Source organism: Lonchura striata, chromosome 2 (assembly GCF_050655825.1).
Source record: "Lonchura striata isolate lonStrDom1 chromosome 2, ASM5065582v1, whole genome shotgun sequence".
Lineage (NCBI taxonomy): Eukaryota > Metazoa > Chordata > Aves > Passeriformes > Estrildidae > Lonchura > Lonchura striata.
Window position 1 is genome coordinate 48,583,669 of NC_140704.1, and position 17,479 is coordinate 48,601,147.

Here is a 17,479-nt window from a genome sequence, read left to right on the forward strand (position 1 = left end):
TTTAAGAGGGGACTCATTTTCAGTTCAAAACTGAACACCAGATTGCTGCATACCAAGCTTTTTCTTATTCAAAACCAAAGACCATCCTTGTAGGGGGCAGGTATTATCAGACCCTGAGGCTAAGCCTTTGCAGCCTGAGTGTTTTATTGAGCTGCTGTAATTCTCTTGACTTCTGAAATATCAAACTGTTAGTGGATGCTTTCCTCAAGCCTTTAAAAACATTAATGCCCAAGTGCTGTTTCACAGTTGTCCAAGTATCTCAGGGATAGCCCAGGAAAAGGATCTAAAACAAATTGTCCATGATCTTAAATTTACTACAGTCACATGGAAGAATTTCAGGGCTCAGTGAAATAGCAAACACCAATGTGTGTTGATCTTCAAAATTAGGTAGTGACAGAATCAGAGAATAAGCTGAGTTGGAAGGGATTCATGAAGATCACTGAGTCCAACTCTCAGCCCTGCACAGCACCATCCCCAAGTCCTTCCACCCTTCTACAGGAGAAGTTAACAATATTAAAAAAAATGCTCCCTGCAAATAGATAAAAATAAATCACCTAGCTACTGGATATATAAATAAAACAAATGTTTAGATTTCTCCTACTAATTGAATACAGGAAGTAGACAATTTTCAAATGGGGCTTTCCTTTTCCAATACCAGATACCAAAACCTCATTACCCAGCTGTAATTACTTCCTCTTTATTATGTAGTTTATAGGTAGACAAGAACAGGAAGGCTATGTTAAATACACACGGCACCTGGCAGAAAAAGTGATGGTGATTAGGCACGGACACATTACCACAGCTCATATCGAGTTTTGGTTAGCTTGATACAGTTTTAGCTTGTTCAGCTTTAACCAGTTCATGGAGAAGCACAGAACTTATGCCAGAACAGATCTGACCTGCCACATATTTTGCAATGCATTTGAACCATAAGAAGGAATCTGTATTTCACAGTAACACTGTAGTCAGACAGTGAGATTTGAAGGGAAAGTAAAGTGGAGCCAAGATGGAAGGAGAAGAAAATGGAACGAAGGGTGGCAGGTGGTGGAGGGAAACCAAATCCTAAATAATCACACTGGGCAGAAAAAGACTCTTGAAGCAGGCAGAGCCAGAACAAGGAAAGAGGCAATCTTCCAAATATGTTTGGGTTATTTGGGATGTAGCTGTATGGTATCAGGTGACTTGCAAAGGAATGAGCTCATTTCTGTAGCAAAGTGGTGGCACTAAGGAATCAGCATTCCAAGATACCATGCTTTCTTGCAAGAGACCAGTTTGGTTGATTTCTCCTCATGTATATTTATAGTCTTAGATAACCTCAGGATGAGAGCCCCATCCTCCCTTCCCAACCTAGAAAACAATAAGCAGCACTCACTGCTGCCAAAAAACAAACAAAATTTATATATATGTATAAATTACACCATGCAGTCATGGTACAAACCAGCTCCTGTCTTGAAAAAGGGAACAAGGAAAAACACAACAGTAGTTACTTACATTCTTGTATTGCTGGTCTTGTTGATAATTACAGATTTTCCAGTCTGATCCACATTGTGATCCATTCCAAAATAAGCTGCCACTCTGTGCACTAGCATCCTCTGATACGATGACATCTGAGGGAACTTTTTATAGTGATTACTAAAAACAAAGGAAATGAATAGCATTGATAATTAAAATTCCCTCTAAACTAAAAGTAAATTAAAACAGCAATACATTTCACAATTCAGCAGACAGAAATCTCACTGAAAACTTCTCCGTTATGCATTTACATGTAAATGTTTGCTACAGAAAAGCTGAAAGAAAAAAAAAAAAGGAATTAATTTTAGAATTTCTAATAAGTACATTTCCATGTGCAACATTGGGACAAACAAAGCTCACACTTCATGGTACCTAGTCAGTATTCTGAGTGTTGGGAAGAACTCATCCCCCAATCCCTCACACACACTCACACTCTCTGCACAACCAATCCTAAAGATTTGCTGAGACACTGGCAACAAAGGTCAGAAGCAGGGCAATTCTGGAAAGATCTAGTTTGGCAAACACTCCTTTTTCCCTCTATTACTGACTGACAAAATGGTTATTTCCCGTCAGCATAATTTTTCCCTCTGTTGCTATTCTGACTCTCTAATTCGAAAGCTGCAGGAATAGTGTATTATAAAGACCACATAGTAGCAAGAATCCCTCCACCTAAGCTCAGTTCTATTTTCCAATGCAGTAGAATAACATAACACAAAGGAAAAACCATGAGATAACATATTTGATTATCCTCTACACTAAAAGCTTTAATTATATTTTTGGATCTAAATGAGCAGGGCCAGTGCAATTATAAGACAATGAAAAGCAAAAGGTTTTCATTTACATCTATTTTATTTTAAGCAGTTCCACCACGTGGCAGGAAATAGAAGCCTGCTCTTGCAGTGTGCCAGTAACAGCCCTCAGGAGCACTGCGGTCCACATGAGTGTATCCCTCGCACAACCCATGCTGCAACACATGCACGTGACTTAATAAACCAAGAGTGGAACTCAACTTACTTGTTGTCACTAATGAAATCAATAATTTCCTGTTCCATTTTCAAGAGGATCATTCTGTCCCTGTCAGAAAGAAATGCAAGGATTTGTACCATCAACTACAAGTAGATATTTTAGAGGAAAACATTCATATAACAGTGTTCATAAGGCTATTTTGCAAGCGTTGTCAGTCATCTTGATTAAAAATCAAACATGCTTTTTTTTTTTACCCTAGATCATCTGCAAAAGACTAAAGTCTGCACCTTCACTGACATACAGATTTCACTCTTCTCTGAGCTCAACTATGGCTTGAGAGCACTTTCAGCCACAACAGGCTGCAATCAATGTGTTGCATAGAAAGACTCTCACTGCTCTGGATAGCTTTGGTCTTTTTTCAACCTTTTTTATGGAAAATAAGATTTCCACCTAAGCTAGATCTTTCACAAGAAGAGCTGCTACCCACAGAAATTTTAAACACTTTTCCTGAGACATACCAGAATTCCACAAGGCATTGATTTGCTGCAAAAAAACTGGACATGTCTAATCTAGTTAGAGAGCACAATGAAGAACACCACCTTTGAGCTATGGCTCCCAGGAGACAATGCCACAGTATAACTCAGGCAAAATGCTCTGGTTTTCACTGGAAGGTTTCAGATGTTCTTTTTCCCTCCCCTCCCTTGTCAAAAGTTTCCCCAGCATATTTCCACACATTTCTAAGCTGGACAGAGTCCCATCATTCCTTAGTTCCTTTGAACTTTCTCATTTTGTACAGATAAAGCAATTGAAAGACCTACCATCATCTGTACAAGGGGTTATGCAAGCTGTTAGGTACCCACTTATTCCCAGTTCTCCTGGGAATAGTTGCAGAATTACATGGTACCTATTTAATGCATCCAGCTGAAATGAACATTGAAAATCACAATACATAAAAACGTTACAGATCTTTCCTTGGATGTTTAGAGGCTTGTATCTCCAAATGAAAACTATAGAATTACTGAGAGCAAAATTTGACACTGAGCACAGGATTTTAATTGTGTGCAGCATTGCTAGAAGAAAGCTACTTTACATTCATATACACATCTCCAACCACAATGGTTACAAGATATTATTACAATCACCAAACAGAGCTGCATAAAAGACGGTAAAAACAAAGACCAGATGCTACTGAAAGTGAAATTAAGCAATGGGCGACTGGGTGTGGGAGTAAAAGTTGATGATTTTTTTATACCATTTTTCTCAGTTACATTTTCCCTCATAAGCATCTCCAGAACAAATAAAACACAGTGTACAGTTAGGAGAAGTCAAAGACTGCCAACTATAATTTCAGGAATGTCAGCTCTAATGCAGGAAATACCTACCTGGGGTTATTCTTTAATGTGTTAATGAGAAACTCATGCAAATCTATGCCTGTTGAGTCTGTATACTCTTGACTGCAATCTGCAAAATAAAAATAAAGAGTCTCCACTCATTTATTTCATTTCAACAGTTCCGATTAACTTCTGATTTATGATATAAATCAAAACCCATTCTCCAGCAACAATCTGAAAGAATATTCTCTGAAAGAAAATAGTCATTTGGAGTTCAGCCAAGAAAGATATACATTCTGAACACCAGGTGGACATTCATTATTCCTCTGTACAACTCCACTGAGAACATAGCATCAAAACTAAACACTGACAGAAACTGCTGATCATTTAATACCACAGAAAACCTTCAATGCCATTCAAGACCCTGCCAAGTTCTTCCTTTAAACTGTTAAAAAACAATTTAAAATGAGGAAAGACAAGTTTTATTCATCAATATCTCTTTGTGTCACTTAATAAATGTTGTACACTCAGCAAATGAGGAATCATGCCAGTGGGAACTCTATTTGCATTAAAAGACTGAAATCAAATGACACCTGGGAGTAGGCAGGTAATAGGGATGCGTGACAGTAGCCAGAATTAATTTTTCAGCATTATCTCCTGACTCAAATGTACACACAGATCCTCAAATTGGCGTGAACTGTGAGAGCTCCATTGAAGCCAAATGACAATTAACACCAGCTGCAGATCCACACCCAGGTAGGCAATGATTATTTTTGAGAGATTACAATGCAACTTTATACCATGGATTAATAAAAAGGTTTTAAAAAGCAATGCCAAATTTAGATAAAACATCTTTCCTGAAGAAGTCTTGGTAGGTGATAATGGAAGACTGCAATGCAGGTTAAATGGCATGGATTAATTTCCTTACAGCATTTAAGAGAAATTCTCCATGAGAGAGAAACAATAGTGAAGCAGAAACAATACTGCCTACACTGCACAAATTACATGCCAATATATCATCATTAATCTAGATAAAAGAGTATTAATGTCTTATGCACTATATACACTTATTATTCAAATCATACATATATTTATATATTTATGTATTTATACCAACATGGTTAAGCATTCCAAAGATCAATTTTACATTAAAGAAAACAAATAAAATCTAATAAAAGACCTCAATTTTGGAGGTTTATTCACTTTAAAGCCTGATGTTTGTATGAAAAACATTCTTATGCATATACATTTTAGTTTCTGAATTTTCTCAGTGTATGAAAATACTTTTACTGTGTATATATACATAGATAAGGAAATAAATCCTTGCAAAAATGTACAATCCTTTCTGCAATGGTAATTATAATAATTCAAATATTTTTAAGTTCACCTTTTGATAACATTCTGATCTTGCTTTTTTCACTGTTTCTATCTTTATTTTTATCCTTCTCTTTTTCTTTCTCGGAGTCATCTTTAATAGATTTATCTTCTTCTTGCAAGCTAGGAAAACTGGAAAGCTGTAGTTGGATGGATTCCTGTTGGGGAAAAAAGATAGATAAATTATGGGCCAGATTCAGTATGTTTCCATGGCTTCCAACCTGCAGATATTAGCATTAAACCATGTGTAGCTAGAAAAATTGAAGCCAGATACATTTCTTTCCTATTTGAAACATGGCATTTTTTAGCCAGGTGAATGATGATATCTTAGAGGGCAAATTCTACTGGTAATTAGGTATTTGTTCTCTAATATTTTGAATATTATAAAATTTAGGCAATGTCTAGTAAGGGGACTGTATTATTCTACACTTCAGTAGTTCTCCCTTAAGACTTTTCAGAATAATGAAATACATTTCATATTGCCTTTCTTAATTATATAATGTAATACTACATATGTTCAGTGATGCCCAATGGATAGATATATGAAAAATAAAACTTTTTTTCTTTTCACTAAAAAGTCTGCAGGTTGATATGAATTGTTTTGCACACATAAGTGCAGTATCAGATAGATGGAGTTTTTTGGCTCTAATAGTAGAGGAGTGCCAGCAAATTCTATACTCCATTGTATACAAGAGGGCTTACCAACTTAACAGGCAATACATATTTAGAGACATATGCAGATGTGTCTTTTGCAAAAGGCAGGAAATGTGCCCTGTGGTTTTTTCAAGGACATTTTACTAACTGAACTTCTCTAAGGTATCACAAATTTTACCCTCAAAAATACAGTATTTTGGAGGCTATGAGTCCTTTTGAAACATGCTTCAACTTTAAAAAGTTTATTTTAAAGCAGTTTGAGAATTCAAGCTGGTTTGCATTTTCTAATTTCTTTAAAGAACTTGTTTTCCCTGCTCACAACATTACATTATACTGGCTTTGTTTTAACAAAACCTAAATTGTTTTCTTTTTAAGTTACCATGACATAATTTATGTATTTCAAGAAGTCCTAATCTGGTTGGACAAAACTGAAGGAATCATACTTCTGTATTTTATTCTTCTAAAGGAAAAAAAAAAACCACTCCAGAGAACTATATGCTTAAGTAGTGTAAAAAAGCAAATTTAGAGAAAGCTGTCATAAAACTCCCTGGTAAAGTAGTTTTCTTTAATAGAACAGAATCAGGCATGCTTGATAATTTTTTGACATCATGTTAATGAAAACCTAATTCACCAATACTTGAGAATTTCAAAGTTTCTTGAATGCTAGTGAATTCCCTTCCTTCACTATTTTTCTAAGAATACTACCATACCAAAAGATCAATAGAAAACTTTAAAGTAAGGGGTATGCTTTTAAGCAACCATTATGAATTCAAAAGATGATACCAGTAATTATGGCAAATTTTAGGTTTCTTTAAAGAACTATGGATCAGCCATCACAAGACATGTAAGACAAGATCCTAACAAAACAAGGCATCAGCATAAACATGCCACATTAAGACAGAAATTGGTAACTTCTCAGTTTAATCATTATTGACTTTTTGTGAAATTTGAATGTGGCACAAAAGACTTGAGATGAAAAGCATTCTGAAAGAGCAACAAAGACCTAGACCCAAAATTTAACCTGACCTAGTGCTCTTCATCTCTACTTCTGTTAGTTATGGCTGACAGTCTTACAAAAAATCTGAGCCTACAGAGGCAAAGAGTGGGAATTCCTGGTCATTTGAGATAAGGATACACTGAGAAATGTTTCTGGAATTGCTCAGTTGTGCTCAGAGAACTAATGCTGGGCCTGCTTTCTTTCACTTCAAATGGCTGTTCGATTTCTCATTCAAACAAACTTTGGATCAACTATTGCCAAATGACACCAAAGCATAACTTGATTCCCTGCCCTGCCCAGAGCAGAGTGACTGCAGTGCTAGCTTTTCAACAGGAGAAAAATGTAACTGGCCACGTTGTTCCCAGGATATTAATCCTAAACTTCATAGTGGTTCTTAAAAATGCACTCATGAAAATGACAGACTTTACAGAAAAGCACATATATAAACATAAAGTAAATACTGTTTTACACGTAACGTAATACTGATGTAATTGCACTAGAAAAAAACACACAAAAGGGCTGTAGAGTCGTGAAAGCAAGCTACTGTGTATTTTCTTAAATTTTTATTGATTTTTCTCAATAATAAAATACAATGTTAATAAATACATTGATACAAGTATAGTGAACAACAAAATAGATTTTCAAATTGCAATAATACACTTCTTGGTTTATAGTATAACATTAAAGGCAACATTTCTTTTAAGTAAGGACATAGTGAACCATTGGATAAGCACTCAAGATCAAGTAATACAGGTAAACAAGATTTTTCCTTATACAGGAAAATGAAGGCAAGTATTAAAATATAAGTACAAACATCAAGTCTGCAGTACAATCCATACTCAGTAGTTCTGGCAAGGTACCGTACATTCTCTGATAATTAATTCCTTGTGGTTTATAAACCATTAAGATAAAATAAAAATTAACAAAAAATAATTCCAAACCAAAAATAAACTACTTCTCCTCTAAACTGAAAACGAAACAATTTGGTTGGCACAAAACTTCCTGTATCCTTCAGCCAGCCCAAGGGGGAGCCTGCAGGTCCAGCTTTCCACGGCAAAGTTGAACCACATTCATTAGTAAAAGGTCAGAAAGAGCAAAAGGGCAATTCCTATCAAATTAATTACACCAAGACAATTGCTTCCTTAGAAAACATGATGGGGTCAAGGGTGACATTTCATCTCTCAAATATTTTACGATGGTCAAATAAATCTTTGCTGAGGCTGGTCAGTCAGGTAAGACCAAAGGCTGTGTGAAACAGGAGCCCCTCCTCTGCCCGGTGTAAGGATAGGGATTTTGCCTCAACACCTGCCAGTCTCTCTGTAGTTCAGTACAGGTCGTGTGCAGTACATTGTACACTACCAGCAACACTTAATACAATCTCTTTATACTGTTCTCCTTCTCATTCTCCATTAAACAATAGAAAATACAAAGAAAATTGGAACAAAAGCCACGCATTTTGAGTAATGCAAGTCAAGCGAAAAGCGTCTACCTACAACAGAACAACTGATAAAATAACCTGCCTATCTACTGCATAAGCATCATTGTAAAGCAGTAGAACATGCTAATGTCCTGCTGCTAAACAACTTGGTTTTTGGTCTTTCAATAAAATTAAAAAAATAGAAAAACCTCTCCTTACTTTTGAGCTAAGAGGAGAGACAGATTTGCTTCATTTCAAGTCAATAGAGGAAACAGTGAGAAAGTACACTTAAATGTCATTTTTTTATTTTTGTGCTAAGCTCACAAGAAGCCACTTACTCAAGCTCTCTCGACGGCTGATTTCAGTTGTACATAAACATCATAAATTATAGGCAGTGTTCATCATATTTTGGGTTTTAGTTAGCTGGTTTTTTTTCAGCCTTGCTCTCACTAGGCAAGCAAAGAGGAGTAATTGAGGCTTAACTTTTGATTTTTGGAGTACTTTTTGAAGTTAGTCTGCAAAGAGTGCCACCAGTGTTATTGTCTGAGCTGAGGAGTGCAGAGGACAGCTACCAGCTGCTGGGAATACAACACCACCAGTACAGATAAACTCAAATACACGCTTTTTGATATAGTTTAATTTACACCAAGAGGTTAAAAAATGAATGCCACTAAGTATGAGGCATCCTTGGCTCTACCAAGGTATTTTAGAAAGCGAAGGATCTTTGAATTTTATGTGAAGGGGGACACTGATATGAACTGAATTCTTAGAGGAACCACAAATCAGAGCATATTCATAACCGTATTTGGTGCAGCCTCGAAAGAGATAGCCTTAGAGAAAATAACATATTAATTTTTTTTTGAGTGTTACTATTTTTTTAAATTTTAAAATCTGAATTCTTTTGAATTCTTTTCCATTTGCTGAAATTTTCAGGGGGTCTGGAAAAAAAAGCAAACAATACCCTGTGATAAAGTACAAAACTAGTATTTCAAATTAAAGTTCACGCTAAACCACTAAGAACCATAAAAACACGTTCATTGCCAGATGTAATTTTTCCCCCATGAAAGACATTGTTAAATGCCCAATTAAGTAACACAATCATGCAACTGAAGACGGAGGTCAACCATGCAGCTAACAGCAATGATTGCAAGTGTACCTGGTTGTCATGAAGATTTTCTGCTCCCGGGCGAGGGGTTGACTCTTCACACACAGCAAGACTCCGCACGAGTTTGCCCTTAGCTCCTGACTGAATAAGAGAGAGACAACAAAACAGAACACACTACTACCGTCCCCAAGTCACATAACTGTCCACATCAGCTGCTCCCAAATATACCAGATAGCTATTACCCACCCAGTCCAAAAAGTGCTTTTGCCTGGATATAACATGGATAAAAAATGATTCTAAGCATCAAGACATCTGCCACACAGGGAAGGTGGTTGGTTTCCTTTTGATTTTATAATTTCAGCTACTGTTCACTCACTTCCACCAAAAACTAACACCAAAGAACAGATAGTCCAATTCTGAAAGCAATTTAACATAGACTCAAGGGTTCCTTTTGTCATTTGGTTTGGGGTTTTCTTTGTTTGTTCTGGGAGTCCCTCCCCTTCTTCTAGTAGTATATATCCAAGAAAAATGGACAATAAAAAGTGTATGTATTACAGATCTGCACTTGAAAAATTAAAAGAAGTTTTTTAGGGTTTGTTTCTAGAAGCTCCTTTCCACACTTGCCTCCACATATTCCCCCCTTAGGGAGCTAGTCAATCTCAGTTTCTTTATGTCAAGTTTATGCCATTAAAATAAAATTCCAACCGAAACATTAATTACTAAAGCAAAAGGAGTGAACATTTTCCTTTTCCAGTGGTGCATAGAAGCACACATGCTGTCTAACACAATGACACAGCAAGCCCAGCAGCATAAAATTATGATGGATAAAGGGAAGCCTGACTGGAGGCAGTTTTTTGCCTTTGTGTAAAAGGACTATAGGGTAGGGGGCAAGAAAAAACCTGCAACACTAACAAAAAACTCTACCAGACACATGACAAAAGAAAGCAATTTTGATTTTAGACAGGTATTTAACTAAAATTCTTTATCCTACTGTAGCATGAAACTCCAAACAGAGATGGACCCTTACCTTGGATCTCTTTTTCTGATTTGACCCTCGTTTCTGCATATAGCAAAAAAAGAGAAGCAGTTATCACTTCAGTGGACAGTGGGCATGATGAAAGCATTACCAATAAACGGACTAAATCACTTCTATCTGATGTTTTAAATCAGTTGCTGACTGCAAAAGCCACTTCCCCAAACCCCATTTGGAAAGCAGGGAAAACGAAGAATCATCTCTGCTCATTTTCATTCATTTTACAAACAGGTATAAACAAGAAAAAACACTGCACAGTGTTCTGTAATTTTGCATATAATAAAAATGTAAGAAAAGGTATACTTAAGTAAATGCTCCCCCTCTCCAAATTCCTCTTAAATTGTGGTCTCCCCCTTTATTTTTTTTATTTGATTGAGCAAAAAGGATTAAAAACCCCTCATCCGATAAAGTCTTCTTATCAAATTACCTTCTTAGGCTTTGCATAACAACTTTTTGTTGGCAGTAACACCTACAAACCAAACCACATATTAAGTAATTATTCATTAGTATTACCTGTAAATTCATGAGATCAAGGTAGTTTTCTAAATTCCCAAAGAGGGAAAACAGTCAAATGTCTCACTAAGCTTTAAAACAGATGTCTAGAAATTAACTTCTCAGACAAATAACATGGACAGCAGTCTAAAGAGCTTGAAAGGTATAACAAATAACAGCATTTATTTTACAGTGATATAAAAGAACCCAAAATAAATAAATAAATAAATAATTTTAAAAGGAAAAAATAGAAACAGCCTCAAAATTATAAGAAAAATAGGGGAAGTGTAGGCAAAGAAAAAATTCATAGAAATGGAAAAGCAATGGTAGCACATTGATATTTAACATGCCCATTCACTATTCCTGTCTTACCTGCAGGTCTGTCTTGGAATCACTGAGCTTTTCCTCCTCTACTTCTGAGCTTTCAGATTTATTAAGAACACAGTTGTCCGGGTTGGCTTCAGAGATGACAGTCTCCTGCTCTTTTGCAGCTTCCTCTGCTGTCTCCTGGTTCAATTTACCTTGCTCAGACATTCTTCCAGACAGAAATTAAAATAACAAGATTTGGTGACCTGAAAGGTCGAGATACCACGACACAAATACACACAAAAAAAAACATTGAGGTGAAATTTATTTTTTTCTTTTAATTACTAATTTCAGTTCCTTTGATAAACAAACCAAAATGTGCAGCTAAGAACTGGAAAACTATGCATGTCCCAGCAGAAGAGATGTACTCAATCAATAATATTGGGTAACAGCAGAATTTTTTCAGGTTAAGCAAGCAGATCTGAACAATCTTTTTTGAGAGCAGATTTAAGGTAATGTGCTGTGACTGCCCAGCCCCAGGACTGCCAAGGTTCAGGCAGGGACAGTGGAGGATTCTCTACCACAAAGCTCAATGGCACCAGGCAAAAAGGACCCATTCTAGGTCTCTGGCATCTCAATGTTCCCCTCCTCTAATTTTTGCCTTGTTTTCTTTTAATAAAAATAATAGCCAAGCAAACAGAAATAAAAACCAAGCATGAGCAACAATACCGTTTTCAGTATTCAGCCATGGGTTTTATGCATAGCAGAAGCCATGGTGCTCACTACCACTATAAATACATATTTCTCCTTTTTTTTTTAAGAGGTAATAATTCAAGATAAGTATGAACTCGAAATTTGGCAATAAAACTCTCAGGGTCAACATTTTCAGGGATCAAACCAACAGCTTCATTATTAAAACCTTAAGCCTCTTCCTAAAACCTATGTCACTCTTCAGTACTAGGAAAATTGTACAGAAAACCCCTGGCAGGTACTTCTAATGAAGAAATCTCAACTGAACTGCATTTACTTTCAGCTTACAATGGGGTTGTTGTACAGAAGCTTTAAAGGCTTTTCAGAGTTAAAGACTATTATTATTTTTTCTCTCTTTCTCTGCCCCCAGCTCCCTCCTGAAGACTCCCCCACTGATCAATTGTCAAAGAAGACTCATGAATAATTTAACTTTTCTTTCCCATCCACTTCACTTAAGAAGCATCTTCAAGAAAAACAACTGTATTTGAAATGTGAAGTAATTTCAGGAAGGGTCTTTTGCAACACATTGCCACTTCTCAACAGTGAAACGGCAGCTATGAAGCAAAATCATACTGTGCCATCTTTCTTTTTTACAGTTTAAAATTAAACATTCAACAGAACCAGTATAACTTACCTCTTGTTTTTTAAGCCATGTTTTAAGTGAAAAAATCTAAAGCATACTGAGTTATAAGCACTTACTTCTCCTACTTTTTGCTTTTGTTTTCACATTATAAGCAAATACAATATCCTATATAATCTTCCAGTTTGAGTAGGACTGTGAACTTCACAAGAAATCAAACTATAAGGTTCATAAAAAAACTGAATGGAATATGAAACTAACCTGAAGCTTGACTTGCCTTACTGTGAGCTAATTTGTGATTCTACTTTCTCCCACCGGTCTCCCTAAGAAGGCCGATGATTATGGCTATTCTGCAGTTACAACTGAAACTCGAACTGCTTTGATGAAAATTCAAAACATGAGTGGCAAGATCTTTTACTGGTCTGGTAAATAGCCCTTAATTTGATAAGGATTTTCATCATGAAATGCACATGCAGCTCATCTACATGCTTTACACAGTGCTCACAAAAACAATTACACTGGGATCAGCTGCCCAAAGAAGCCGTTTACCTGAAAAACTGCTATAATTCCAACTGCCTTTCTAGCGTCTTCTGTTGGTCTTTGCTGGTTAAGTCCACACAAATGATCAACGACAACGTGAGTCCCATGTCCCCATTAACAGTTCAGAGTGCCAATCTCCATGCTGGTCCTTCGGAGAGCTTGACGCACCATAGTCAACCTGGAAAAGACGAAAAATAAATAACACCGGCAGTGATCACGGCACAAGGGAGGGGTGCAGTGGATAGGACCAAGATTTCTAACACTAATGACCAGTTTCCAGCAAGTCACTTTCACAGCTTGATCCAGCTCCACCTGTCTCAAAACTGCCTGCTTCTTCTCTAATGAAGGCTAGAGCCGGCTGTTCAAGTCATAACAGCTCCTACGCAAGAAGCTAAAATTAACAATTGCATTATGCACTGAAGATTACTCATTTCAATTCTAACCTTTTTTAGCGAATTCCAGCACTTTTCATTAAAAAAAAAAGCATATATACATATTTATATATAAGCTCATCTGTTTGCTTCAACAGAAATCAATGAGGGTATGAGGAGAAAAGATTTGCCTGCTTTTTAACTATGGCTTCTGCTCCAATTAAAACTTCAACAGTCAAACACTATTGAAAAAATGGCTAGGTGGGTGCTTTTAGAAAGTGACTTGCTTTACAAGGGTAGTGAATTGAGATGTTCATTTAATAAGCTGAATAAAATTTGAAATTATCCAGAATGGGAGGAAGAAGAGGAGGAGAAGGAAGAAATCCTATTCCCTGAACAATCCACCCAAAAAAATTGTCTGAAGCATTTTGTGAGGAGGAAAAATGAGATTTCCAGGTTATGGTTTGAGAAATAAACCTAAAGAAAGAGCTGCCTCAGCAATGCAACTTTTACTGTTCATCAGGACTGCCAGTTGAATAGCTGATTTAACAGAAAAACAAGCATTTTATGATGAGTCGGACTGATTTACAGGCCATGGCCATGTGCTGAACTGTCTTGATAAAACATACAGCTCTTCTCAAGATTTGCATGTGAGTCATGGTTGAAGCAGTCAGTGCAGACACACAAAACCAGCAAACAGAAAGCACGTATCATTCTACTGGGAAGGGGGGAGGAAGCAAAGCATGAATAACGGGAGATGATTTTCTGGGTTTTTTTTTTATTTTATCAGACTCCTGGTTTCTGCAGCACGTTTTACATTGTGCACGGCTGCAATTGCCACACAGCACGTGTCAGCACGCTGGAACTTGCCATGTGAAAAGAACTGAATTTGCTGTAACAGAAGTGGAGTTTAGCCTTTCACAATATTTCAGTCCTGCTCTCTCTGGGAGCTCTGGCACACACAGAGGAGACCAGCAGGCAGTTCTGTAAACTATCACTGCCATCCTGCAAATTTATAAACACAACTATTTCTTTTCCTCAAACCATTCAATAATTTGTAGAGAGCAATAGAAAATAAGTCTTCCCACTAGGTTTTCGGTATTTTTCACAGGATATTTTTGGAAATTCTAGCTCATCAGAAACATAAGCTCAGAATGGGAGTGGAAGAACACCATGGAAAACTATGCCCAAGAACTCAAGCACATGCAAAAGTATCTCATGGAGCCAATACTCAACTAGCAAAGAGTGAATAAACCACTGACTCAAAATCCTTTCCTCATACCCATCTTCCAATGACTTCCCCCACACTTTCAAAACAGAGATGGGGGACGTGGAAAACAGCTATCCAGGAAATAGACTGCTGTAATCAAAACCCTCCAAAACCAACAGAGACACAGATATCTGTACCAAAATCAGAACACACATAACATTTATTTCAGAACTCTCCAGTGTGACCATTTGTTGGGAATTAACTATTCATAAGACAAACAAACAGAGCAAAACAAAAACCAGACAACAAACGAACCAACCAAAGGGTATCATATGCAGCAAGTGAAGAGATCCGCCAAGATTTGGTCTTGTGCACAGATGCTCAACATCATCTTATCATGCTTTACCTAAGGCAAATTTCATTATAAAATGAGTTTCCCATATTGATACACTTAAGATTTCTGAAGACAACATCATTTTTCATTGGCAATGTACAAAAAGACCACCGAATCTTAAAACAAACCAAAAAAGCTATCCATCAATTTCCCCAAGAAAACACAAGCAAGTGGAAAATAATCTTATAATGTACAGCTATCATCCTCAAACCCAGAACAACAATGCCTGTTAGGATGATTTTTTAAAGAAATCCTTCATAATTATCTTCTGGGAGAAAAAAAAGAAGACAAGAAGAAGTGAGACAGCAATCAAATCGAGCTCTTCACCTTCCCTTAATATAGATTTCCTCCTCCTTTATTAAGCAATTTACAAGTGATGACTAATCATTTACATACTACAATACGTAAAATACACTTCTGGTTGTTTGGGTGGGTCTTCAGAGGGACTCAGGTTTCCATAAAATATTTCAAGGAGAGTATAAATAGCAAAAAAAGAATCAGTCAGAAAATAGCTGTTAAAAGTGAGACATTTTTATGGAAGTGTGTCTCTGTTTCTCATACGATTCCAGGATATCTTGTTATTCAGTGATGAATGTACTTTTTACAATTGTCAGTGCTGCAATGACAGCACTGCTATGGAAAAACACAGTGGATTATTCTCTTTCTTGTGCATCAACAGAAATGTCAGGGATGATTTGACTGTCAAAACCTTCACTGTCGAAGTGACGCAAAAGGCTGAACAAATGCACTTCTCTTTTTGATCCTCAGGTAGAAACCACAAAGCTTGTTGCTAGGCAAAAACCACCTTCTTGATATGCAAGGAAGCAAAATTTCATCAGGTGTTGGGATCTTAGCAGTCTACAGCAGCTTGCGGCAAAATTTCAGCCCCTAATTCCTTAAAGCAACTTGAGTACTGGACACAGCAATATGACAGAAAATACAGGACCCACCAAGTCACTTGTAGATCCACTTTAATGGAAATATAATTTGTTTGTATAGAATTTATAAGCATGAGCTGCTCAGTATACACTGTGGGATGGGAATGCTGAGGGTTTTTTTCTTAAATTCTCTTCCTTTTAACAGGATTTTCATTTTAGAAGCTGAAGGTACTACTAAGCTTGAACAACTACAGTTAGAGCTTGAAGAGAAAAGGATGGAAGAAAGCGTGGATGGTCACATACATTCATACAACACATACCACGCAAATTCCAAGAAAAGTCTGTGGGAAGGAATACAATTAATTTAATGCAAGAGTTTAAAAACTATACCCAGAAGAACTGTCAAAAAAACAGAACAGAAAACCAAGCAAAGATGTTAGAAAGCCCAATGCAACAAGCACCTGAGAGCTTACCATTAACTGAAACTCAAGAGAGACATCTGACAAAACCCTCAGAGGCCAAAACAGGTGAGCAAGCTCCTTCTGTATTATGTATTAGGTGTTTTGATGGCCTCATAGGTACACATGGTGAAGCAAGCATTTTAAGACTCCCAGTATCACACATGTCCTTTCTCAGAGAGGAGATGAACAGGCTTTAAGGCCAAAGAGCATACTCTTAACCAAGAGCAGGCAGCAGCAGGCAGGACAGGACTCTGACAGAGTGAAATCCAAGGGTTTTTCTTCAAACAAATCTGCCAAGCATGGAGGTAAAAGCCATTCCAAAGCCCAAATAGATCCTGCTGCTGAAAACTTGCTCACATTGGCCAGATCTATAAGCCAGGATCCTTCTCATCCCGTCATGATTCTCCATTCTCAAGAGTGGTTTGCAGGTATGACTCCAGGAGTTGGAAACAGAGTTGTCAGTAGGGCTTTCCACTGCACAATATAAACCTCAACCATATGTATCAAGAGAGGTCTGATTTATTACTACTAACTCACTCATCAAGACTCCTGGAAACCATTGGAAATGGCCTCCAGTATTACCTTAAGATTATCAGCAGGCACAACCCTCAATTTTGCCAGATTCTCATGTCTTAAACCATAAACTTCCTGTTATTTGACATTTACTTAAATATTCTTGTCTTTGCCATCTAGAAAATCAAAGAAATGATCAGGTTTCATAATGAAGACAAAAGTTTCAACTCTTTGGTGTCTTCAAAGAAAACATTCATTATATAAACTTGATTGTTAAAAAAAAGAAAATAAAACAACAACAACAAAAAACCAACAAAAACCCCAATAACTAAACCAAAAAAACGCCCAAACAACACCAGAACCAAACACAAAAAAGGACAGTAAACTAAATCCTGCAGTTTTAGGTCAAACACACTACTACTTCAGTTTTCCATCTCCCAGTCTTCAGTCCTAGTCTTTATTAGACTGTGTGCTCCTTTTCATTGTTTTCCCACATTTCCCAGAAATACACAAATGGATTTGGAAGCCAGTGTATTAGCACAGCAGGATAATAATCCATACCAGTTCTCTTATCAAAATGCTTTAGTATGAAAAA

General features: G+C 36.8%; 1 protein-coding gene across 49 annotated transcripts in view; it reads right to left on the reverse strand.

The window, feature by feature from the left end:
* ARPP21 (cAMP regulated phosphoprotein 21) overlaps positions 1 to 17,479 on the reverse strand; it is a 195,861-nt gene that overhangs the window by 90,488 nt on the left and 87,894 nt on the right. For 24 of the 49 annotated variants that reach the window (XM_021553235.4, XM_021553239.4, XM_021553238.4 and 21 more), the window contains 9 exons: positions 13,067 to 13,235; positions 11,254 to 11,453; positions 10,817 to 10,858; positions 10,384 to 10,416; positions 9,408 to 9,497; positions 5,197 to 5,341; positions 3,861 to 3,939; positions 2,527 to 2,586; positions 1,492 to 1,632 (listed from right to left, as the gene is read on the reverse strand). In XM_021553235.4, coding sequence (XP_021408910.3) covers positions 1,492 to 1,632; positions 2,527 to 2,586; positions 3,861 to 3,939; positions 5,197 to 5,341; positions 9,408 to 9,497; positions 10,384 to 10,416; positions 10,817 to 10,858; positions 11,254 to 11,415 — 752 coding nt within the window. In that variant the 5' untranslated portion in view covers positions 11,416 to 11,453; positions 13,067 to 13,235. Of the gene's footprint in view, positions 1 to 1,491; positions 1,633 to 2,526; positions 2,587 to 3,860; positions 3,940 to 5,196; positions 5,342 to 9,407; positions 9,498 to 10,383; positions 10,417 to 10,816; positions 10,859 to 11,253; positions 11,454 to 13,066; positions 13,236 to 13,318; positions 13,454 to 17,479 lie in introns of those variants that run through there. The other 25 variants (XM_021553240.4, XM_021553247.4, XM_021553250.4 and 22 more) reach the window with 5 other exon arrangements.